Source organism: Chelonia mydas, chromosome 6, assembly GCF_015237465.2.
Source record: "Chelonia mydas isolate rCheMyd1 chromosome 6, rCheMyd1.pri.v2, whole genome shotgun sequence".
Taxonomy (NCBI): domain Eukaryota; kingdom Metazoa; phylum Chordata; order Testudines; family Cheloniidae; genus Chelonia; species Chelonia mydas.
This window is the reverse complement of record NC_051246.2, coordinates 25,635,008-25,661,059: the sequence shown is the minus strand read 5'-3', so window position 1 is coordinate 25,661,059 and position 26,052 is coordinate 25,635,008. Positions and strand designations below refer to the sequence as shown.

The window sequence follows — 26,052 nt, the reverse complement described above, 5'->3', positions numbered from 1 at the left end:
AAGCCCCTAAGAACTAGAAACATTACAAAAATAAACAAACAAACAGATATATCAAATAAAAAAACTCTGGTTTCAAAATTAAATGAAGCTATATATTTTTCCCATGTATGTTCTTTACCAAAAAATATGGTACTAGAATTTTTTTAAATATATTTGTATTCCAGACTAAAAATGTTATGCTTAAAGATAAATATCTTCTTTTGGGAGATATAGATCACCAGTTTTTTTTCTCCTAAGGTATTCCAGTGCCATGCTATTTTTCACACACCAGTAAGAAGTGCACAGCTACTGCCATAAATCCTGGGAATCTTTCCCTTGGACCCTGTATTTGATAGCTGAATGTGCTGCAAAGCACACTATGTGTGGGCCTAGCCATATTGGTATTGTTCATAGGTCCACAGCTTTGACAGGACTGACTTGAAAGTGCTCGATCATGGGTAAGCCTTTGGCTTCTCATTTATTCCATAGAAAGCAATGCTGAGGGAACAATATTTCAACACAACCCTGCCATAAGGCTCTGTAACCAAGCAGTGTCAACGGTATGTAAGAATAATGGATTGTGTCTGCAACTGCTCTATGTGACCACCTCTTTTTTGGCATCTGTGCCTGACCGTAATTTATAGATCGTTCACTGTGCATTTTGAGTCTCTCATATTAAGCGTCGCTGCCAGCTGCACCTATGTCTTCAAAGCTGCCCAACGTTCCATTATATGAACGTGTTTTGAGTAGTTCGTAACTTCATAAAGCTTTTAATTGCTCAGGCTGAAATTTTCCATTCCAGGGCCTGCCGTACGCTGATCTTTTAACAGTTCATTTCAGAGAACGAGGCTTGGGGGAAAACGCACTGTTTTGCTAAGGTTAAATTCATAGCTGGGAAGGCACTCTGGCAGCTCCATGCTTTGGAGCAGGCACTTGAAATTTGCAAGGTGCTCATGAAGGGGTCAGATGTCTTTTGCTGTCTCCATGAAAATCCACCCACATTTTTCATTTGCACATGTTCAGTAGAACTTTGTTAGAGGTTGCCCTCCAAGTTCTGGCTGCTCAGTCTGCACTGAGTGTACTTCAGATCAGGATTGCAGCAGCTGAATGGGACTTTGTAATTTTCCTATGGTTTCCAGGGGCTGCTCTGGTGCCAGGAACTGTAACTCAAGCAGGTTAGAGAGGGAATAGCAAAAGGGGAGCATGTTGGGGGGATAGAAACAGAGAGGCGTCAGGCCAGAGGTGAGAGTGGGGAAAGGAACAGGTGGGACAAGGATAGAAGGCTGCAGGGAGAGGCATGCTAAGGGATGGGCAGAAATGTTTCTACCCATTAGAGAACACTCCCCTCCAGAACCTGGAACAGAATCCAGGATTCTGCTGCTGGCTAGAAAACAGTCGAGAAACCTATTGGCAAATTTTCTCATCCTCCTTCTAATGGCAGTTCTAGGTAGCAATAGTAGGCTGTTATCCTCTACCAGTTAATCAGTTAGCTCAAGTGGTAGATAGGTATATGCTGTGGATCTGAGGGTTCCAACTCTGCTGCTGACCCATATGGGGTCAGTTTGGTTCCATGTCATGGAATTTAATTTTTTCAGTTTTTTTAACTTTGAAAACCATATACTAAAAAACTGTGACCCGTGTGTGTGAATCATGATAGTCTTTAATTTCAGATCACAAATTTTTTTTCCAGGACCCATGCCCCATTCAGTATACAGGATGGACTGGGCTCTGGGGATGAATCAGGTTTGCATTGTGAGTGAAGCTGTTGTCTGTTTAAAAAAAAATATATATAAAAACAAAGCAACCTTTCCTCCCCAAAAAGCTCTGCCTCGTTTGTTGCACAAGTGGAGTAGCAGATGAGGCAGGGGGCTGCAGGAAGAGAGGGGATGGTATCTGGGTTAGGGCAGTTGAAATCTGTCTTGGAGAATTGGATTATATCCGTCTGTATGTCAGAGTTTCTATCGGGTGCTGCGCAAGTCATTTAAACCAAACTTTTCACAGATGATCTCATTTTCTGGATGGCCAGTTTGAGACATCTGAAGTCTGACTTGTGGAAGTGCTGAGCACTCTCAACTGCAACTGAAGGTAGTCATAGCTGTGCTTTGAACATAGCATTTCTATTGTACTTGATAAATACTGTGAAAAATCAGGTCCTGTGTTTCTCAAGTTGGGCACCCACAACTAGTGGACAGTTTTGACAATTTTGGCCTTAATCTTTGTGACCTGTTTCCCTGTCTCTAAAATGGGAATAATACTACTTACCTTACTGTTGTTGTGAAGATAAATTCATTACTTTTTCTGAAGCTCTTGCATACTGTGGCGATAAGCATCCCAGAGAAGCCCAGGAGTATTATGTTCAGTGCAGGTCTGCACCGTATGTGGTAAATGCAGCACATTAATGAGCAACTGTGTTTAAAAAAAAAAAAAATGGTTGTGCGTCTCATTTGGCTTATATAGCTAACCATATAGCGTGTTAAGATACACACACACACACACACACACACACACACTAGAGCTGTCAAGCAATTAAAAAAACTAATCGTGATTAATCATACTGTTAAACAATAATCGAATGCCATTTATTTAAATATTTCGGATGTTCTCTACATTTTCAAATATATTGATTTCAATTACAACACAGAATACAAAGTGTACAGTGCTCATTTTATATATATTTTTGATTACAAATATTTGCACTGTAAAAAAAAATAGTATTTTTCAGTTCACCTCATGCAAGTACTGCACTGCAGTCTCTTTATCATGAAAGTTGAACTTACAAATGTAGAATTATATACAAAAAAACCTGCATTCAAAAATAAAACAATGTAAAATTTTAGAGCCTGCAAGTCCATCTAGTCCTACTTCTTGTTCAGCCAATCGCTCAGACAAACAAGTTTGTTTACATTTGCAGGAGATAATGCTGCCCGCTTCTTATTTACAATGTCACCTGAACGTGAGAACAGGCATTCGCATGGCACTGTTTTAGCCGGCGTCGCAAGATATTTATGTGCCAGATGCGCTAAAGATTGATATGTCCCTTGATGCTTCAACCACCATTCCAGGGGACATACGTCCATGCTGATTACTGGTTCTGCTCGATAACAGTCCAAAGCAGTGTGGACTGACATGTTCATTTTCATTATCTGAGTCAGATGTCACCAACAGAAGGTTGATTTTCTTTTTTGGTGGTTTGGGTTCTGTAGTTTCCGCGTCAGAGTGTTGCTCTTTTAAGATTTCTGAAAGCATGCTCCACACCTAGTCCCTCTCAGATTTTGGGAGGTGTTTCAGATTCTTAAACCTTGGGTCGAGTGCAGTAGCTATCTTTAGAAATCTCACATCGGTACCTTCTTTGCGTTTTGTGAAATCTGCCGTGAAAGTGTTCTTAAAATGAACAACATGCTGGGTCATCATCTGAATCTGCTATAACATGAAATATATGGCAGAATGCAAGTAAAACAGAGCAGGGGAAATACAATTCTCCCCAAGGAGTTCGGTCACAAATTTAATTAACACATTATTTTTTTCACTAGCGTCATCAGCATGGAAGCATGTCCTCTGGAATGGTGGCCGAAGCATGAGGGGGCATACGAATGTTTAACATATCTGTCACGTAAATACCTTGCAATGCTGGCTACAAAAGTGCCATGCAAATGCCTGTTCTCACTTTCTGGTGACATTGTAAATAAGAAGAGGGCAGCATTATCTCCTGTAAATGTAAACAAACTTGTTTGTCTTAGCGATTGGCTGAATAAGAAGTAGGACTGAGTGGACTTGTAAGCATTGAAGTTTTACATTGTTTTGTGTTTGAGTGCAGTTATGTAACAAAAAAAATTCTACATTTGTAAGTTGCACTTTCACGATAAAGAGAATGCACTACAGGACTTGTATGAGGTGAATTGAAAAATACTATTTCTTTTGTTTATCATTTTTACTGTGCAAATATTTGTAATAAAAAGCAATGTACACTTCGATTTCAATTACAACACACAATACAATATATATGAAAATGTAGAAAAACATTCAAAATATTTAATAAATTTCAGTTGGTATTCTATTGTTTAACAGTGTGATTAAAATGGCGATGAATTGCGATTAATTTTTTTAATCACGATTAATTTTTTTAGTTAATCACGTGAGTTAACTGTGATTAATTGACAGCCCTAATACATACACATACACACACACACACACACGGCTGTGAAGGTTGCTATATGTTACATTTCTGGTTTTAAAGAATCATGCGTGTTTACCACTCTCTTTAATGCTGTTGGAATTTTTAGCAAAGAAATTAGAATTTGTTATTCTAGCTTCGCATGTACAAAAGAAGACCCATGTGGATCAGCATGGCTTAGCTGGTAGCACTTGTCTCTGGGCCTTATCCTCATGGGTCCAAGTCCTAAGCCAGAACTTGTGCTGTTATAACTATTAATGCCGCAGTTCTGGAGTGGGGCAAGGTGCTAAGTGCTGTCCTGGAATTTAAATATGAAAAATTGGCTTTCTGATGCCCATGTTTAATGATCATCCAAATGGAAGTTCAAGATTCTATGGCACTTTTCAAAAAAGAACAAGGATCTTAGTCCTATGTTACCTGTCAGTGAAAAACTAAATGTTCAAGACTACCGTATAAATCAGCCCTTGCTGACCTTACAATAGCTACTACAGTATGTTTCCTGACAGTTCCTGAACTAGCACACTCTGTCATGTTGTGGAGCACTTTGAGATCGCTTCAACATGAAATGCACCAGACAAAACTAAATTCCCTTCTCTTGTAAAAATGCCGTTTGAATCATAGACCGGCTATGTACTAATGCACAAATGAGCAGAAAACCACAGCAGAGAGATGGAAATATTCTGTGTGATAGTGAATGCTGTAATTGCATTTGGAATAATATTTGAAGAAAGGGGAGAAATAAATCTTTATCAAGCTCAGAAATAAGAACCATTTTCTTCTTTTAAATGTATAGTTTGGTGGGATTTCAGGACTAACAGGTCAGGATAATGGTTGATGGAAATCAGTTATGCCATCTTGAACTTGGGTGATGGAAACTTTGTATTTAAAAATAAAAAGATTTAAAGTCTATTTTTTCCCTGTAAATGTTGTTCAAAGCAGAGAAATTTCTGCTATAATGAGTCCTATGTTATGGAAGAGATGGTTTTAATCAACCTTGCAGAAATAGAAATTCAGGATAAGAGTAGTCTTTATTAACATCACCTTTCTGCTCTCTTGTTGCCTATTCGGTTAATCTGCAGGGACCACTGTAAGGTGATGCACTGGCAAGCGGGGATTTGATTTCAAATCTGTGATTGTCTGTAGAAAGAAGGCAGTGCCTCTTGGAAATGGGATGAACTATCAGTCAATAACAACTCCAGTGTCCAGTCAGAAAATATATTTAAAAAGTTACGTTCTGCCTTCCGGGCAAAGAAAATTCATGCTGAAAAGAGACAGGAGGATATACAAGAGGAAAATATATATCTATTATAATTATATAGGTCCCATGACCATAGTATCTGAATGTCTCACAGTCTTTAACGTATTGACCTAACAACATCCTTGTGAGATAGGGAATGCTATATCCCCATTTTACAGATGGGGAGCTGAGACACAGAGAGACTGAGTGACTTGCCCAAGGTCACATAGGAAGGAAGTCTGTGGCTGAGTAGAGAGTTTAATGTGGGTTTCCCAAGTGCCAGGTTAACCCCCACACTGCCGGACCATCCTCCCTTTTTGAATAAAATAAATCCTTCCTGAAGAAGCAGGTTTGATTTGGACTCCACATTCAGATTTTGACATGATTAGGTTCTGCCTGTCTTGGAAGGACACCAACAGTGACAGATGGCAAGTGTGTCATTTCTCTGAAGGATGGTACCCAAACAAGTGGATCGAACAAAACAAAACTTGAAAAATGTCTTCCATGGCACTCTGTGCTGACAGGAAGCACAGTACATATACAAGCAGCTCATTTTGAAAAGAACTAGCTTACACTTTTAGGAAATGGGCTTTCTGCAAGGTGTAGCAGTCTTAAATGATTGATCTTTTTGCTGAGGTAGGGGCCTATAGGTAAATATTATGTACTGCTAACTGGGGAGAATTTGGTTGAAATCCCTGGTGTCAGTGTCCTAGAAACAGACCTCAAATGTGCTCAAGTACCAGAGTGGGTATGCTATAATAGTTGAATAATGAAAATACGTATACGAGTAAATTCAACAGTTGCTTTAAAAAATGGCATATTTGGCTATCTATTTAGCTGGTTGAATGGGCTGGAAAAAAAACTGGTTTGGAAAGGATATATTAGACGGTTGATGAAGGATGTTGTTGAGTAAACTATTAATAAATATTCAGCCTGCTCTATACATATGCCACGTGGATGGATAAGTAGCTTTAACATTCTTTTAATGGTTTAAACTTTTCTCTAGAATAATTATAAAACTAATTTTATACCTGTGATTTTAATTTATAGGTACATTGAAACCCTGAAGGAAAACAAACCGAAAATTGTTTGGGATGAACAAATAGCTGAACACTCTTTGGAATACAAAAAGTGAGTGGCAGTCATTTACTTACTGCTCTGTGAATATTCTTGGGCCTGGGTCCCATAAACACTGAATTACTACTTCTATAATATGTGACTGAATTCAGCATGCTGAGAGTCTGCAGTTTGTCAGCTATGTCAGCCGTGAATAGGAACATAAAAGAGTGTTTCAGGGGAGAGAGATGAGGCAGGGAAGGGTGAATCAAGTAACAGACGTAGCTAAAACAAACTTTAGCACTTAAGTCTGGTGGATCAGATCTTCAGAAGTATTTTGGGTATGCAGAGCATCCCCACCTAAGTTATCTGTCAAGCCTCAGTCAGACCAAAAGTCTGAGATGCAACCTCTGAGCTGGTGAGTGGTTTGTCATAAGTCTGACAAACAAATATATATAAAAATATAAATATAAATATATCTATATCTATATGCAAGCAACACCTTTAGGAATAACAGAGCCTGGCAGACTCAGCCTTAGTGTTAAGATCTGTCGAACAGCAGACTCAGAAATAGACTGGGCCCAGTGAAGAGCAATAAAAATGAGGAGCCATAAAGGGATTTGGAGAAACTAAAAAGACCAAGACAACTGCCTTAAAAAGAGCATCAAGAGGTGTACAAAATAACAAAAGTTGTAGAGGACAAATAAGGCTGTTGTCCTTTGTCATAATAAAGGAATAAATAAGTGCTTGATACTAGAAGAAAACCATTTTAAACAGATAAAAGGAATAATAGAAAAATCTTGCTAAACCCCAATTTGTTAACCTTGTAATAGACCATCAGTTGCATGTGTATCCTCTCTTTTTGGCAAAGATAATATAACCAAAGTGTCATTACTTCTACAAAATTCTATCAGTATATTTTCTAATATAGTATAATTTATATAAGATGCACTAATTCAAATAAATGAATGAAGCAAATTTTGTGATGCATTGTCCTCGCATTAAAAAAGCATCTTCATTCTTCAGTGAACAATTGATTTTTTTTCCCCATGAAACTTCTTGGGCAAAACATTTTTTAAAATGTTCCCTTTTTTTAAATGTGGCCCTGTCAGTTTGACTTTTTTTTCTTTTTTTTTAAGCTAAATCACCAGGGTTGCCACAAACTTCTCTCACATTTTTAGACTTAGGATACTTTTCAAATTTGCATATAACTGTGAGGAATTATTCCCCATATTTTTCATAACTCAAATCAGCTGCTCAAGGAGAAGCTGACAGAATTGTTGCGATTCATCAGCTAATTCAGCTCTCAGGTATTGCTTCCCTGGCTCAGTAGCCTTCCTTGTGTATTTCCTTGCTCGGTTTCTGACTACATACACCCCTTACCAGAACTTAATCCATTTTCAGCACCTCTTCCCCACTATCATCCATGCCCTGTCTCAGCCTTTCTGCAACTGTGCAGCCATACTGGAGTGTAAAGTTTTTTTGTTTTTTTACCTTATTTAAAGAAGCTTGTAAAATTGTTCCCTCTTGAGGAATTTTGATATAAGATAAATTAATAATATATAGATGTGGATTTGTGTTGCTCAAATAGATATATACATAATCTTCTGCATTTGTTGGTTATACTTTCTCTGAAAAGGACACCATGCAGGAGGTTTAATGATATTTAATAGTTAAATGACTAGTTTTTGAATTTTTTCTGTAACTCTGTAAGAGAAGGCCTCTGATCTGTCATCTCTCATTTTGAACTCTTTGGTATGCTGTTTTGAAATTACTTATGAGGAGAGGCTGAGGGAACTGGGATTGTTTAGTCTGCAGAAGAGAAGAATGAGGGGGGATTTGATAGCTGCTTTCAACTACCTGAGAGGTGGTTCCAGAGAGGATGGTTCTAGACTGTTCTCAGTGGTAGAAGAGGACAGGACAAGGAGTAATGGTCTCAAGTTGCAGTGGGGGAGGTTTAGGTTGGATATTAGAAAAAACTTTTTCACTAGGAGGGTGTGAAACACTGGAATGCGTTACCTAGGGAGGTGGTAGAATCTACTTCCTTAGAAGTTTTTAAGGTCAGGCTTGACAAAGCTTTGGCTGGGATGATTTGATTGGGGATTGGTCCTGCTTTGAGCAGGGGGTTGGACTAGATGACCTCCTGAGGTCCCTTGCAACCCTGATATTCTATGATTCTATGTCAAACAGTTACATTTTTCTTGTATTGCGTAAAAAATCAGTAAACAATGATCTGTGTTTACAACTTCTGCGTGCAAAGTCCAACTGAAGACTGAGGGTTTGTCTCCATGAAAACTAGCTTGTGGATGCTGGGGTGTGAATCTGCTCTGTGTGGACCCTGTTGATGGGTAGTAACAGGTCATTAATGTGCTTTGAGCTAATGTGCTTTGAGGTTAGTCTGCAGCAGACTAGCATGGGATATAATAACACCCCAGCATGCCTCTAACTAAATGTTTGTATAGAAGTCCTTTCTTTTGCAGTAGTTTTGGCACCTGAAGATGGAGGCTTGCTCTCAAAAGGCAAATCTGAGATCCTGTACTTGAATGGTTGGCGCAATGGCATGATTTAACTCAGTTCAGTCACCCTTCCAGGGCAGCCCCTGGCAAATCAAACTTGGGTCAAGGGGAATATAGTCAACACTACATAACCTAAGTTTGGAATCTGTTCTTTGAACGTTCTTATCTGTGAGCCTTTTGGAAGTGAGAATCAATCAGAGAGTACAGTGGGCCTGAAAATCCTTCTCTTCCTGACTTGCTGCCAGCTGCCTGATTGACAACTGTGAGGATCATCCTGTCTGCACTGGTTTAGCCAAGCTACAGGAAAGAATTAGCCTCTTCCCATCCCCACTTCCACTTTACAGAGGTTTAGCTAGGGTGAATGTTAATATGATCCGGAACAGAAAATATGCTTCACTAGTGAAGTATATCATCTGGGAATATATTGCATGTCTTCAGTTGCTAAGGCTATGTCTACACTACCACGGTAAGATGACCTACGCTACGCAACTCCAGCTACGTCAATAACGTAGCTGGAGTTGACATACCTTAGTTCGAGTTATCACGGGGTCTACACCACGTGGGGTTGATGGGAGAAATTCTCCCATCGATTTACCTTACTCTTCTCGTCGGGGGTAGAGTACAGGGGTCGACTGGAGAGCGATCTGCTGTCGATTTGGCAGGTCTTCACTAGACCCGCTAATTCGACAATGCTCGATCTCAGAGCATTGATCCCAGCTGTCGTGTAGACATAGCCTAAGAAGAGACCAACCTACATGGAAAGACACTGAAATACTGTATCACATCATAAATCTTTAAACAGCGCACATATCCTGGAGATCGTTTGTGTAACATGCAAAGAATCAAAGGTTACTTCTGCAAATCATTATACAAAGCTCCCTTCCTCGGACTGACTTTCTATTTTCATATTAACTCTTGGGTGCTAATAGTACTGTGTTCTCTCATTTTTAGCACCAATAGAATTCACAATAAAAACTCAGGTTTCTCAAATCTTTTCTGGAGGAAAAAAAAAAAAAGAAACTTACTTTAACCTCTGTCAGCTGAAAAACCTCATAAAATATACCCACCCCAATGTCAAAAAGGTGAGTGACTATTTTCTTCTTGTGCTTTGCAGAAGTAAAGGAGGGAAGCATGTTGTCTTCTACCCAACATTAAAGGTATGTCTATGTCCCTTCTTCTGATGAGAAGGGGATAAGAGAAAAAGAGGGAAGATGGTGGGTACTGCTTTGCCTCCTTGCGTTTTTGTACAAGAGGCCACTCTGTCACTAGATTCTCCCACATCAACTTAGGGCTTCTCCATGTGGAGAGTTAGTCCCCAGCTAGCTGAGTGTAAATCTACAGTCTACTAGCCTGCTGCACACTGAGTCACTATTGTGGACCCTGCTAGTACGCACTAAAAGTTCCCCGAAGTGCTTTGTCCTCTATTGCTATTTTAAACAGAGAGAAATGTAGCGCAAAGTGTACTAGGGAGCTTTTAGCGCACAGTATCGGGCTCCACACACCACCAGTTAGTGCATGCGGCAGACTAGTGCGCTATAGATTTACACCCCAGCTTGCTGTGCATTAAGTCTATGTGTGGACAAACCTTAGAAACAGGACTTGAAGAATCAAGTGGAATGGAAAATGAGCTTATAATGAAAGTATATTAAGCTTAGAAAAGAAAGTGCCAAATTGTAAATGACTCAACCATTATGAATCCATCAGAAGCCCGCATTATGTAAGTGGGAGAGGAATGTTCCTTTCAGCCTCATGAGCACCTTTCCCACCATTGGCCCTAATGTAGACAGGATGTGAAAGTGTTTCACTGTGTTAAATTCTTCCTTGCTAGTACTGGTGGAGCCACGTGGGGAAGTGCTGTAAACCCCAGGGTAGCTGCACCTTAGCAAAGACAGATTGCACTGGAAGTTGTCCTGCTACATTTTCCTGGGTCTTGCAGAATGCTTTTATCGCACTATTGGTAGACTCCATCTGGGTTTTGAACATAATTCCTCTAATTTTTTTGGAGAATTCTTTCGAGTATTCTTTCATCTTTGAATAGTAGATGCTGTACTGTGGCAATTGGTGTATTTATACACGTGTAAATAGAATTTTCCTTCCATTTTTAACAGGCTGTAATGAAAGGTTTAGAGAGATTTCTACACTGAAGCAAAGCTGAAAAATCACTCATATAAAAGCAGTTAAATCGGCTAGTGACACCAAATTGTCTTTTAGCTTCCCCCCTCACAACCCAGTTTCTTCATCTTCATCTTAATTGGGTAGTTATAGGTATCTTGTCCGCCCAAATTTTGACTCATTCAGATTTTGTAAAAAACAGCCACAAACCCCAAGACAAACTGATATATTCCTGATTTTTCCAATTCCAATAAGAACAAGTTTTAAACGCTTTCCTGTAGTGTTTGCAGTTCAAACTTTGCAGCATTGCACTAGTGCAAGAGAATCTGAAAGTGGACTAGAAAAATACTATCTTGATTTGTCCAGGCTGAGAGAAATACCAAACATAAAATTGCTAAAATTCTTTCATTTGTAATAATGTAAAATTGTGGTTATAACATAGATAAGGAATCTTTTGTTGTTGTTGTTTTTGTTTGGTTTGGGTTTTTGTTATAATTTTTTTCTTAAATACTAGCCTGACAGTATCCCTTTAAGATGTAATTTTCTGTGTGAATTTGCCCTGAAAGATGAAAAGAATGGCCTTGGGTTGGAGATGACATTCTGTAAACACAGAATATTTGCGACATGACAAGTTGTGTTAATTGGTTTAAGACTTTTGGGAGAGTTGAAATTCCTGGTGACACAGTTTTCGAATTGTGCATTGCAGTACACTGTGTAAGTGATAGCCCAAATAAAAATACTTCAGTGCATAGTTCAGAATATTGTTTACTTCAAGGCTGTTCTGTATGTCCAGTTAGTCAGCATATACTAGGCTGATGCATTAAAAAATGCCCTAACTGGTAGGACTAAACTGGCTCTGCACTTATTGACCAGTGAATACTTGAAACTATAGTCTCCAGGCATCTGGGCCTAAGAAATAAATAATTAAACAAAAAAATTTGTTATGCATTGTATCTAGTGCTAAAAAGAGAGGGCTGCATGCAGTTCCTAATGTTTGTATTCAGCAAAAACTGATTATTTTCTCTATCCTTTTCTTAGTCCATCCAATTGCGCTTAGAACTTGCAAAGGAACTGGGGACTGGAATAGCCATCTGGGAGCTGGGACAAGGCTTGGATTATTTTTATGATCTGCTTTAAAATTGCAGACTAATTGGAGAGACTTCATTTGCTTCACAGAGACTGCACATTCAATTAAGTGAGGTATTTCTGGGAAGATGGTTTTTTTTTTGTAATTTATATGAAATCTGTATGGAATTTGTATGTTCCCAATAAAGAACCTGTTCTGAATTACTGTACAGCTTGCAACACATGGTTGTGTTTGAGAAAATGCACTGAAGCAAAAGTTGTGCCTCTAACCTTTGCTTTATACAGTCATTAAAATAGACCACCATCAAGGGAACACTAGACTTCTCATAGTTTTCATGGACTATCACGTAGAAGGAAATAACACCGACAGTTTAATCCTTCTGACCCATGTTTAAGATGTAGATGTCTCATCTATCATTGGTAATCGGAGAAGTAAGTGAATGGACCTACCTGTCTGGTTTGTGCATGGCAAATGTAGTGTCTCAGATTTTGTACAAGATCTCATTTGTAAACAGGTATTGGTCTTTATGTAATGGCAAGGTAGGCATAAAACTGAAAGGGAAAAAAATTAATACATTTCTGCCAGGCTGGTAGAGAATCAAACACTGACTAACAGCACTTTATTCTGTTTGTTTTCTGTATTTAGCAAATCCCTTAAGTAACTCAAAACCATGGTATTTTTTTATTCTGGACTTGGTTCTAAAGTTACATGTTGTTCACCAGAGGGTTGTCTGACTGCTGTCTTATCCTTAACCTGCTGGATGGGTCACTTTGTAGTAATGTGTTTTGCATTAGTCCTTAATTTGAGGAAATCCTAACTTCTAGCACCAAAGGCCTTAAAAATGCACTTGGGAAGTGAATAAAATTAAATGGCTAAGCACTCATGATGTGATTTTCAAAGATGCACCTCTGTGTGTCCCATTGACTTCAGTGGGCGCTCAACCCCTTTCAAAATAAGGCTGTAAATCATTAATCCAACTTGTTTGTGCTTTGGGAAGCCTGCAGAGGGGACCTCTTAAAATATGATCTGTCCGTTCGTTGCGACTGCTTTTGCTGTAATACTTGACCACCTAACCTTCTTAAAAGACATAAAAATTGATCTTTTTTATTTAACCCCCTCCCCCTTCCAAGATAGTGATTCACACTTACAAGTTTCACAAGTCCTGTGTATTTAATAAAACATGCACTAATATGAGATGCCTTGTAGGAAGCTAAAAAGGAAGTGCTGAGAATTTGAAGGGGGAATATTGATCGTCTGTAGAGATCCCTATAGATCTACTGATGTTCTTCTTGCCGCTCATAGCTCTCACGAAGATAACTGCTCTACTTCCCCATCACCTCCCTTGCTAGTAATTAATCTCAGTGTGGGATTTATCTACTCCCGCTGGTTTCAAGGAAATAAATCCCACTGTAATCCACCACTGATTAAAACCCTATTGATTTTCACCTCTCTGATTTAGTTCTGGCATCTCTCAACTCTTAACACTGTAAAGAATCCAACAGGGTTTACTAATCAGGGATCTTTCTTCCTTGCCATTAGTACCGAGGTAATTTGCTTTTTGAATCCTCTTGTTCAGTTAACCTGAAGTTTCTGGTTCAGTCAAAAGCAATTTAAAGTAATATTGGCAATAGGATCTAGAATAGCAAATGAATTTAATTCCACTCTTTTCCTCCTTTCAATGGGATTACAAAGCTGTTTTGTTTCAGCACTCAAATGATAAATAAAAATTGTAACAGGTTGTATTGTGAGATGCACGGATATTTTTAGGCTAGTTAGCTAGAACTTTCAAAATTGGAGGATGCAATATTTTTAGGCTGGTTAGCTAGAACTTTCAAAATTGGAGTATGGGGAAGTAAACAATATTTCAGCTCCACTCATGGCAGTGGTCAATGTATATATTTTTTTCTTTCCACATTGTTTTCATTGCCTTCTTTTATATTCCTTGTTTGTTTGCTGTGAAGCTCAAGTGTCACATCTGTCTTCCAGCTGAGCTGCATGTTTCGATGAACTGTCCTCCCCTTCCTTGCAGATGGAATGAACGCCTCTCCGTGACAGAAAGATCAAACTAACCCTGGTTATATCTTGACAAATAAACACCAGAAGAGAAGTGCACTTTGTAGTTAGAACCATGCATAGTGTAAGTGCTTCAGGCCACAGATGTTGCCTTTTATCTCTAAGGTGCCTTGTACATTTATGGTGTTTTATAAATAATACACCAGAAGAAGGAGGCAAAGGTACAATCTTTCATTAATATGAACGTCTTTTCAGTACTAAAATTTACCCCCATGCAGTATAGTTAAATGAATGAATGTTTGTTTTTTATTTTAAAGGCAACAAGTAAACTGACTCCTAATGTGGCTGAGGGATTTCCTCCTCCACATGTATAGAATTAAACAGTATTTGCTCTGTGGGGGCATAGACGGTTCTTCTTTCTTGGAAGCATGTATTGGCTACGTATGCTTTGTGGGGGCAGGGATATTGGACCTATAGAATCAGTGGTTGACCCAATTTAGAAATCCTTTGTTCCCATTAAAATAAGTAACATCTGTTGCACCACAAGGTGAAGTGGCCATTCTTCTAGGTAAGGAAGTTGGGAGGGGGGGAAGGGGACAATGTGAAGTGAAGGGTGATGGGAGGAGAAAAACCTTCGAACCACTCTTCAAATTTAAACAAGACTTAATGAAATGTCATTAGCTTTTTTTAGGGTTTGTATGATGATAGAGAATAGCATTTGCAGTTTGTATTGTGGGCTGTCAGCCTTTTTTTGTATCTGTCTGTAATGACTGTTCATTGGAAGCTTAACTACAATCTCTTCTGGTTATTTCCTTAGGACTTTGGGGAGTGTCTTGTCATTAGAGATTACAATTCTGATTAGTATACAGTGCAATTGTTTTTGCCTTCAGTCAAACAAAAGAGCGCAGTATGGCTGGGTTCCACTTCTCCTGCAGCTTAAGAGACTGATCGCAGCCTAAATATTTTATAGCCTCTCTCTTTATCGAGTTAATTTTTGGACTACCCCAAGTTTAATTATTTCATTGAGTCATCAACATAACAGTTCTTCAACAATTTCTGATATCGTTGTGAAGCAAAGATGATTGCCACCAAAGCCAAAACTGGGCCTTGTGTAACCTATCGGCAGAAACATTTATGTAAGTGTGCATCTCTGTGTCTCAGTGAGTGGCAATCTACTGGCATTTCAAGATCGGCTGTGTTGGAACAGCTATCACCTGTATGTCAATTGTTTCTTCAATAGAAAAAAAGAAGCAGCATTCAGTTAATGCTTTTATGCAGAAAGTGACCAGGGGGTAAATAGAATATTCAGTCCCACCTACTTAACCTAAACCTAAGTGCTACAAGCAGACACTTGAATGTCTTATTATGACTATAACTATACAAAAAGTTACTTTACAAAAATATGTATGGAAGGTAAGTGTTATGTTCAAACCAATGAACTGCGTTGTGTCAGTCTTTGCCAATCAATCCCTTGGTTTTTCAGGATATATTTTAATATGTACTTGGGTGCAAGTAAAATGAAAATAAACTATGTCTTTAATAGAAAAATATGTGCAATATTTTCATAGTGAATCAAACAGATCTTCTTAAAAGCGATGGGTGGAATAAACCTGTACTGACTTTCCAGCATCTAGAGTCCCTGTGTTCTGCGCTTTCTCACGTGTAAGCACCAGCTTTTATTAAAATGTACTGAACCTTTTTTTTATCTGGTTTGGTGATTACATTTTTGAGGAATTGGCTGAAGCAAATTTCAAGAACCACTACATTTACATTGTAACCTAAATATCTCCAAGGCAATTTCCCCTCGTGGACTTGTACCTTTGTCTTAGCACTTGTATCTTTGTCTTAGCATTTTCTTTAAAAAAAAAAAAAAAAAAATTTTACTTCTGCCCCAAGGAACACTTGCCGCTGGTGCAGAATTCACGAAAAAATATCTTTTGGCCAGCTGTCGTCTTTCCATCAAGAGCAAAATCCCTGCTAATGAATTCTTTTAAACTTGATGACCTGCGGGCTTATCCCTGAAAGATGATTGACCCTTGTCATCAAAACTTGTGTGAAACTAACAATAGTGGTTTAACACATTGATGAGAAATATTCAAATTCAAACATAGGCATCAGTGTTGTACCTGGATAGAATCTCAGTATCTGCAAGAGAACCAGGAATCAACTGGTCAGTTACCTACACATGGTACTGGGATGTCCAAATTTTGATGCAGTCAATGTGCTCAGTTAAAGGAAGGACACAATCGTGGTAAGACTTAGCAATTATTTTGTGTAGGAACACAGAATACAGAATTAATTTTTAAAACTGCATCTCTGCATAAGAATGCTCAGCTCTCTAAGCCTTGTAGGCCACATTTCCAGGGTTTTACCTACCCGTATCTCTCTTGAAGAGAGAGGCACTTGAGCTCATGTGAAAATGTTAATACCATTTTCAGAGTATTGATGCCCTAGAAGATTAACTCTTCTGATTTTGTTTACGCAAAGCTGTTTGGTATTAAAGAAATGGAAATAATTGCAGAATAGTGTGTCTACATGCTAGCCACACTATCTCTGGTGAACACAATGGAAGATATGTGGGTTGTTGCACCTATTCTGTCATTCTAAGTGTAATGGCGTTAGACCCCAGTTGTTGGCAACTGGGTTCAAACCTGGGACCTCTTGAGCTTAATTCATGAGCTTCTGCTGCCTGAGCTAAAAATCACACCTCTGTTAGCCAAGGCTTATCGATCTCTGGCTGATCTAACCGCCACTAGAGGGGGACAGAGCACCACACCAAGCAGACATGAGTTACATCAGTACAGTTGTTTGGCGCAGGTACCTGATATCCATGGTGTGTTGTGTCTGCTTGTACCCGTTTGTGATTTTTTGTTTGGGTTGGCTGCTTCAAATATTCTGCCTTGTGCAAAGATCTGTGTACACGTTATAAAAGTCTGGGGCTATATTCTTGCCCTGCCCGATACTGTGGCATCTTCACCAGCAGCTTCTTTGGATCTGGAAACTTAGAGGCACTGTAGTGAGCACTACCACCCATTCTGCTCAAGGAGGTAAGCTTGAATCTATACTTTTTCACTATTTACTCAATACATTTGTCATTTTTTATATTGAATTTCTTGTGCGGTTTTGTTTGTTTGCAGTTGCATTAATGGATTCTTTTTCTCTTGTATTTCTCATGATGTAGAGATGGGAGTAGCGCATGCCCTTCCATACACCCCAGGGACCTCCTGTCCGCCACCTAATGCCGTGTGGCCTTGAGTCAGGTATATTGCTGAGCAAAGGATTCTGAGGGGTGCAGGGCATCATTGTGAGATAAGTGGATATACTTGCAGTTAGTGGGGGAGATGAGCCTTGCTGTAGAGCTGAATTAATTGTGTAGGAGATACTGCTGAGGTAATAAACTGGCAGTCTCTGCAATGTACAGCAAAGTATTGGGGGCTGAATCTCTGTCCTCATCTAACCATTGATTTGAACCTTTGATTTTTTTGGGGGGTGGGGGTGAATCCTTGTGGGACAGAAGGGTTCAGAAGTTTTAAGGAAATCCTATTAAAATTTCATTTTTATTATACCTTTGTGTCCTCTGGTTGGGTACTGGAATATTGACAAAGTCAGGACAATCCATGCAATCCTTTTGGTTCTCTTGGGTCTGCATGCAGTCAGTAGCTGAGTGGTTTGGTAGTCAGAGTGCCAGTATGCTGTGCTGTTCAAGTATTTCGGAGCATTGTGGGATTACGCTGGGAGGAGCGATTGTACCACTGCCTCTGCAATGTTTGCTTTTCCTGTCCCACCTGTCACTGCAGTGATATAGTGGTGGATGTAACAATGGGTTATAGAATCATAGACTGGAAGGGAGCTTGAGAGGTCTTCTAGTCCAGTCCCCTGCACTCAGGGCAGAACTAAGTATAATCTAGACCAGCGGTTCTCAAACTTTAGCAACCCAAGAACCCACATTTTGATTTTCTCCAGTTTGCCCAGAACTGGATACAGTGCTCCAGGTTAGCCTTGCTCAGAGCAGCTACATCCACACTGATCTTTTTTCTGTATATTTCCAGCCATTTCTGTCGTGATGGTGGGAGCAATACTGTAGACCAGACACTGGTGGTGTTACTATACTGTTATCAGGTCCTGCTGTGAGCAGGATTGGACTATACAGAGGTTAAGGTGCCCTGGCCAGTGTGCACTAGTGCTAGCACCAGAACAGGAGATGCACCAGCTGGAGATTTTCAGAAAAGTCAGTGTAGACAAGGCTGGCAAATGCAAACACCTAAGTGGTGTCCACTCCTGTGCCCCACTGCAATGCCCCACTGCAAGCACTTCTGTTTGGACACACTGCGCGTAACGGGTTCTCTAGGATGTTGCAATTGCAGTTGCAGTTCTAGTATAGATACAGCCCAAGAGCAAAGACTTTTTTTTTTCCAAAGAACTCAGTAACCTGCTGGTATCATTAGCTTAAGTTAATGTAACAAAGCATTTTATTCAATTACCTCTTTAAAATAACACTAAATGGTCATCTATTATATCAGTCCTTTTCATGCTGCTTTCACTTTTTAACTCAAAACTTTTTATTGGAATTAAATGACTTTTGTTATTGGTTTGGAATTGTTTTTTATGGACTTTCATTTTTAAGCAATGTGCCAGGGTTTCAAATTCCATTTAATTCCTTCTTACTACATTTAAAACAATTCAGAGATTGTAGCTGAATACAAGGCTGCAGCTCCACAGAGGAGATTGACTAATCTCATACCTTGAGAGAACAATTTAAGAAGGTTATTAACAATTTAAAAACCCCAAGGACTGAACTGTACCCTTAGTATTATTTGTTTTAGATCCAGGGATTGTGATACAAAGAGAGAATGTGCAGTAAGTTTTAACAGACTGTCTGACTTCCCCTTATGCACATGCATCAAGCGTTTTAATGAAAGTGGAGATTTGTTATACACATAAAGTGGGAAGAAAATGTATATTGCAACTGAGGAGGAGGTGGAGGGAGACAATGTTGGGATATGAGAGGTATGTTACATGACTAAAATAGCATCGTTATGCTTGTTGCAAGTATTAAAGAGGAAAGATCTGATGTGTATACTTGATGTCAGAGGAAATTATTGCACGTCTGTGAGATATTAGATGGGGTGTGCTAGAGTGTGTTAATGCACAGAAACAACATTTTACTGCTAACAATAGTGTATTTCCGTACCAGAGCAGTGTTTTTGTGATCACAAAATGTCAAATGGCTATTATGATTGAAAGACATTTGTGTACTTTCTAGGGTTTCTAATAATTATGGAAAGATCCATGTGTAAATTTCTCTTGCATTCCTTAGCAGGAATCTATATTTAAAGGATTTGGAATAGAGGCATCTGACACCTTATTAAAGGAAAAAGTTCTCTACTGGCCACCTGGTGCTATACAACATTTTGCAGTCTTATCCACCTAGTGATACCAGGAGTGCTGGAACTAGAGGTACTGGGAGTGCGCCAGCACCCTGTGGCTTGAAGTTGTTTCCATCATATGCAGGGTTTACAGTTTTGTTCAATGACTTTCAGCTCATTTGTAGTGAGGAGGTTGAATAAATCTCCCCCCCTCCCCCAGTATAACCTTTTAGACTCCTTGTCCTTAGGCGTAGATTTATACCTCCCCTGCTGTTCACACTCATTTGCTGCTGTCACAACCAAGGAATTGAGCAGTGGATGTGAGAGGAAAAAACTAGAAACTCTGCATGGGGACATAATAACTCTTGTGAGTACGTTTAGCTGTGGGTGTTCTAGACTCTAGGGTATTCCACGGAGATTTTGCAAGCTCCAGTATTGCTTCATTTATGGTGGGGGAAAGAGACTCTTGGAGGCTGAGGATTGAAGAATGTCCACTAACTTATGGGTGTTCTCCAGAACAAATTCAGCTTGAATACCCATTAACAATGCCATTTGTCTCAGGAGGCCATGATATGATTTAAAATCCTCCAGTACTGGAAATGAAGACTGAGGCACCACAGCAGCATCTGGTGAAGAGGAAGAAGGGGGAAGTGGAACCTCTTTGGGGAATATATCTGACCTCACCAAGGGTACAGGTTGCATGAGGTCAGAGGAAGGCCCTCCCCCACAGGTGGCGCAGGCACAACCAGAAGAACAGGTGATCTGACTCTGGAATGAGCAGACAATGGGGACCTCGGAGACTAAGGAGCCTCCCAGGGATTTCAAGGAAGTTGTTGTGGGTAGAGGTGCAGCGCTGGTGACCAGCAGGAGCTGGGTCAGGAATCTTTGTCCCTACTGTGGGAGCAGTACCCATCCTGGTAGCAATGGTTGATCTCCAGGTGGCCTCAACTAGCTCCAAAAACAGTACCAGGAAGGTGAAGGGAGAGGGAGACATCTTTGCACTGTATCCTGAAGATTCTTCCAAGTAGTTTGGTGGTAGAAGAGGAGCCACACCAGGTGGAATTAACAAATGGCCTGAATCATCCACAGTCCAACACGTGCTCATCAGCACCACTATGGAACAGTTGAAGGCATCAGACTTGCTTACAGTACTGAAGTGGGCATCAGTGCTGAAGATGAAGTTGATACCAGACCCGCAGATGTGGTCTGCGCCTGAATTGTCGTCAGTACTGAAGTTAGTATCTGCACCGGCAGTCCCCTCATTACTGAACAGGAAGCCAACTGAAACCCAGGGCCTTGAGTATGAGGTGGTGTAGATGATGGTGTCGACACTGGTAAGTCAGTCGTCAGTGGTACAGGGCCATGAGTGACATCGAAGACAAGGTCACCACAGTCCAATGCTCTTGAATGAATGGAACAGAAAGCCTTGACTAGTCCACTGCTTCCTGGTATATCGATAGTGTGGAGACTGTTGTTGCCAACATCACTGTCATCGGTACTGGACTCAACAGATGCCCCTAGGGCTTAACCAGAGTCAACACTACGGAGTCTTATTGATCATGCCTCGGTACCAGCGAGTGGGTTAATGGCCTGGTTCTGTCCTGCATACAGGAAGACTCAGTGCTAATCTGCACCCTCCTAGACATGGAGGAGGAATCTCTCCACGCTCTGGGGCAGTCCAGTCTGGTTTATGGGTTATCTCTTCTTTGGGGGACCATAGGAAGGGGAATGATTTCTCTTCCTCTTAGGCGAAGAATCTTAATGTAGATGTGCACCCCAGTCCATACTGGCTCAGGTATTCTCTGGAGGGTCTGATGATATGCAGAGGTCCCCGACACCAACGCAGGCCTCATGGCCTGTTCCATAAGGTGCTACTTAAACACAAGTCCCTTGCCACCTGTGTTCTCTTCATAAAGAGCTTGCAAATAGAGCACCTTTCCTTAGTGTGTACTTTCACTAAGGCATGATAAACATTGAGTGGTGGTGGGGGGTTACTAGTTGGTATAGCAACCCCACACAATGGACAATGTTTGAAACACGGAAAAGGCATTACCCTGGCCTACGCTCTAATAACTACACTACATCAAACTAACACTTAAAGTACTACTAAGCGAACTTTTTAAAGGAAAAATACCACAGAAACACTGTGATAATGAACATGAGGTGGACACCACGCTCTACGCTCCGACTCAAGCCACAAGTGTTGAGAAGGAACTGAGTGGGGGATTTGGAACTGAGCACCTCCCCGATGGTCACTGCTAAGCAAACTTCTCTAGCTTCAGTGCACTGGATGTGCGCACCCCTGAATGGAATACATGTCTGCAACTATGTGAAGAGGAATGCATCAGTAAATGCACTCCCTCACCTTGTATACACTAGACAAATTAGTACCTGGATTATAACAGCTATCACCAAGCAGTGCTGTATTGAAGTAGCAATAGGGCAAATGCTGGTGTAGACAGAACTCCCAGCTCTGAGCAGATTTTCATGATACTGCAGTAATAATGCCCAAGTCCTGTCTACACTAATAGGTTAGTATTACTGCAGCTGCACTGTTGTTGGCTCATGCTATGTTGAAGGTATTAATTTGTCTAATGCAAATGCAGCCTCTTAGGGCTTTGTTGTTGTATGCTGGCCTAAGATAGAAACCTGTAAGAAGTTAGGGCAGGTATTCTGTCCATTTCACTCCTTTGCTAGCTCTTCAGAACAGATTGTAGCCAGAGGATACACTATGCATGTACATGTGTATTGATTTTTCTGTTGCTGGGGCTCACCCATTGTGGAAGCTGAGACTTCAAGATGGGTAGCAGGTTTAAAACAAATAAAAGGAAGTTCTTCTTCACTCAGCGCACAGTCAACCTGTAGAACTCCTTGCCCGAGGAGGTTGTGAAGACTAGGACTATAACAGGGTTTAAAAGAGAACTGGATAAATTCATGGAGGTTAAGTCCATTGATGGCTATTAGCCAGGATGGGTAAGGAATGGTGTCCCTAGCCTCTGTTTGTCAGAGGGTGGAGATGGATGACAGGAGAGAGATCACTAGATCATTACCTGTTATGTTCACTCCCTCTGGGGCACCTGGCATTGGCCACTGTCAGTAGACAGGATACTGGGCTGGGTGGACCGTTGGTCTGACCCAGTATGGCCATTGTTATGTTTTTAAGAGTGATAGAATCCATAACGTGAAGTACTTTCTCTCTTACTTTATGGTGTCTTCTTTACTACGGGAATGAACTCTTCAAAACACCGAGTGTCACTTTCACCGGGTGAGGCAGTGTCACACCTTATTCTTATCACCCTTCATGCTGTCCTCTCAACTTCCTCTTTGGTGTTTGGTTTGAGATATGACTTCTGTGGTGAGAAAGATAAATCCTTTAAATTCCCTACAGTTTTCTTCTGCATTGTTGAACCTCTGCTTTCCAGCACCAAGGAGTAGGATGACGTGGTGCTTCTGGCCAATAGCTTTGTGAGAAATAAAAAGAATATTCTGATTATATCACGTGATTTAGCAGAGAATAAAGTTACCATTGAGTGAATGTTGTACATATTCAGTGCCTGCCCAGGTATTCATACCAATATGTAATTTGAGTTTCAAATGCTTACAATATTTAACTAATTCATCATATATATGTGAAATGGGTTTTTTTATTTGCAGCAAAGGGCTATAGATGCTCACCATTGTAGGAGTAATAGCAGTATTGCAATAACACCTAAACTGCCCAACTGAGGATGTGGACCCATTGTGTTAAGCATTGTGCAAACATATAATAAGAGAGAGGCCCTGCCCCAAAGAGCTTACAGTCTAAATAGACATGAAGGGGATGGTGCAGACCAATATGAAGTGACTTTTCCAAGGTCATGCAGCAGGTCAGTATCAGAATCAGGAATAGAAGCCAGGTCTCCTGATGTCCAGTCCCATGTCCTATCCACTAGACCCCCACCGCAAAAGAGAACATCCGGTCCTTTTTGAGCTGTGTTGACATTGTGATGATCTTCTTAAAATCATTCACTTGAAAACTAATCTCCCTGCGATGAAATGTGCATCCGTGTATATTTTGGTGTGAGAACACAGAGCAAAATCAACATACTTAAATTCTGAATTATATAATAACAACTGATCAGTCCCTCCCTTCTACATTATATAATAAAAGAAGCTTGCTCGATGGAAGTGATGGCAAGCAAATTTAGAAAGTATGAATGGAAATAGTTATTTGCACACTGTGCAATCAGGGTGAGCAATTAACTGCCACAAGAGGTCATAGAGTCAAAGACGGTTGCTAGATTTTAAAAAGGGCTGAGTAACTGACCTATCATGAAGATTGGTCAGTTGATTGTATGATTGTAAACCATAAAGTAAGGATAATTGAGGCTCACACTCTAGGCCATTCGCTGATGGTTTCCAGGAGTAGGGAAGAAATACCCTACCAGCCACATTACACTGAGAAAATTGTCTTCAACGGGTTTGAACAGACATAACCAAAGGAAAATTTGACCATACAACTGGAGTTTAGTAGTGGTTCTGTTGATGAATCTCAAGCCAAAATAGAATCCAGCACACTCTCCCATAGTTGTACTAGCTTTGCAGTGCCAGCAGGAATTAAAAGTAGTAAAAATGTATTTTTTTCCCCACAAAATAAAGACATGTTTTGGAATAGACAGACAGCAGATATGCTGTATAAGGAAGTGCCATTTTTACGTACACTTTTCAGAGTAGGTCTCCATTATATGATGACATAGCAATAACAAGTTTTTGTTGATTCTGCTGCTTTCTGAGTAATGCTTTTTTGTTGTTTTTCCTTTGTTTTTTTAGGGTATGTTGGTTATCATCATTGCATCGCTTCTTTGGGGCAGTTTTGGCAGTCAGTGTTTGAGTTTCAAAGAATTCCCTTCTAAATCTCAGAACAAAAAACAAAACAAAACCCAACAAACCTTGAATTTAGCAATCAGTATTCTGCAATGCAGACGCCAGGCACTTACATTTGTATTGCCTCTCTGGTGGCAATGAAAGGTTGTCACCCAGAATGATTGGAACTGCCAACAGAGTGGGATAATGGGACAACCAATTGCATACTAAAATGTTTTAAAACTCTGAGTAGAATGGCTGGCAATAGCAGCACTAGAAATTCACTCTTTTAAATAAAATGCACATACACCATATATGTGTGTGTGATGGAGGAACTGGTAGTGTTTCTATACTTAACGTTGAGTTTTGCATGTAAGCAGTTAGTGTGTGGATTTGTATATAATGATATATCGTGATGATGTTGCTCTAACCCTTGTTAATAAGGAGTATATCTTACAGTGAAAAAATGCTTGTAGGATCCTGAGTGCTAGTCTACCCCTTGCAATGCACAGTGCATCTTTTAGTTTTTGGAAGCCCTAGATATTTTCTAGTCCTTAGCACATCCTTATTTCCTGGCCACTTTGGTACATGTAGATTAACTTGATTTTTATGAAATATGAATTATGTTAGTCTTCTATGAATGATGAATTACCACTGTTTACTCTGTATTGATGGGTAGTCACCAGGCACATACGTGACACAGGTCTGGTAAATTTGAGGTTCATCCCAAAATCAAACCACCGAACAACCATGTCTCCACTGTACCTTTGCATTATAGGACCTGCCTATGCTAGGGAATTTTTTGAAAAATGTATCTGGTGCAAAAGCAGTTCAGCTTCACCTGTGTGTTGGCTACAGAGCAGTCTGGCTGCACACACAGTGTCCTCTAACCCTTCTCAAAGCAGGTGCCTAAAAGTGTGTTTGGTGACCAGTCTACACTAGGGCTCCCAACAGTGCTAATGCCAGTAGCTCTGCAGAGCTTCTTGTTCCTTTCAAAGTATTGCTTTCACCATGTTTTCCCTCTGTACTAAGACTGTGATACATTAGGTCTAGTTAACCCCTAGTTTGAGGGTGTATGGACAAAACTCCAAACCATCTATTTGTTTTATTTAAAGCTGTGTGACCCCCAAATATTGCCTGCTGGTTGAAGGGTGGGCAGCTGCCCATTACTCTGATGGCCTACACAAGTCTAGGTGCTGGTAGGGAAAATTCCAGTTTAGGAGTGTACATGTGGACGAACATATTGCTCCTTCTCCCTGTCAGGAGGGGAGTAGGGATTTAAACCTGCCAACTGCATGCATTGAGCAGAGGTGGATTGTGGACAGCTGGTAGTCTGGGACTTGGTAAAGATGTGGACAGGGCCTCCCTCTGTGTTCTCCATTAGGGAGACAGCCAGGGGACCCCTAAATTCTTTTCCTGCTTGAGAGGGTTGAGAACCTACCTAGAGTGTGTTGAGGAGAGCAAGGTGGGGGGAGAGCAAGGAAAGTAGTAGAACTGAGGAGTTCAGGAACAGTGAGGAGTGCACGCAGCTCATATTGAGAACAGTGTAAGAATGGGAGTCGGGCATGGGAGGTCATTTGGAGTCACAAGGCCTGTTGTGTGGATTTCAGAGCTGTTGATCTTGGGGGCCAGCCAGACTTGCAGGATCTGTGTGGCATAAACTCTACCCCCTT

General features: G+C 40.3%; 1 protein-coding gene across 4 annotated transcripts in view; it reads left to right on the top strand.

Moving 5' to 3' along the window:
* The window catches only part of CHID1 (chitinase domain containing 1), a 302,198-nt gene that overhangs the window by 223,848 nt on the left and 52,298 nt on the right, over nt 1-26,052 (top strand). For 3 of the 4 annotated variants that reach the window (XM_037899597.2, XM_043547928.1, XM_037899596.2), the window contains exons 11-13: nt 6,438-6,518; nt 10,074-10,116; nt 12,110-12,366. In XM_037899597.2, coding sequence (XP_037755525.1) covers nt 6,438-6,518; nt 10,074-10,116; nt 12,110-12,208 — 223 coding nt within the window. In that variant the 3' untranslated portion in view covers nt 12,209-12,366. Of the gene's footprint in view, nt 1-6,437; nt 6,519-10,073; nt 10,117-12,109; nt 12,367-26,052 lie in introns of those variants that run through there. The other variant, XM_037899598.2, reaches the window with a different exon arrangement.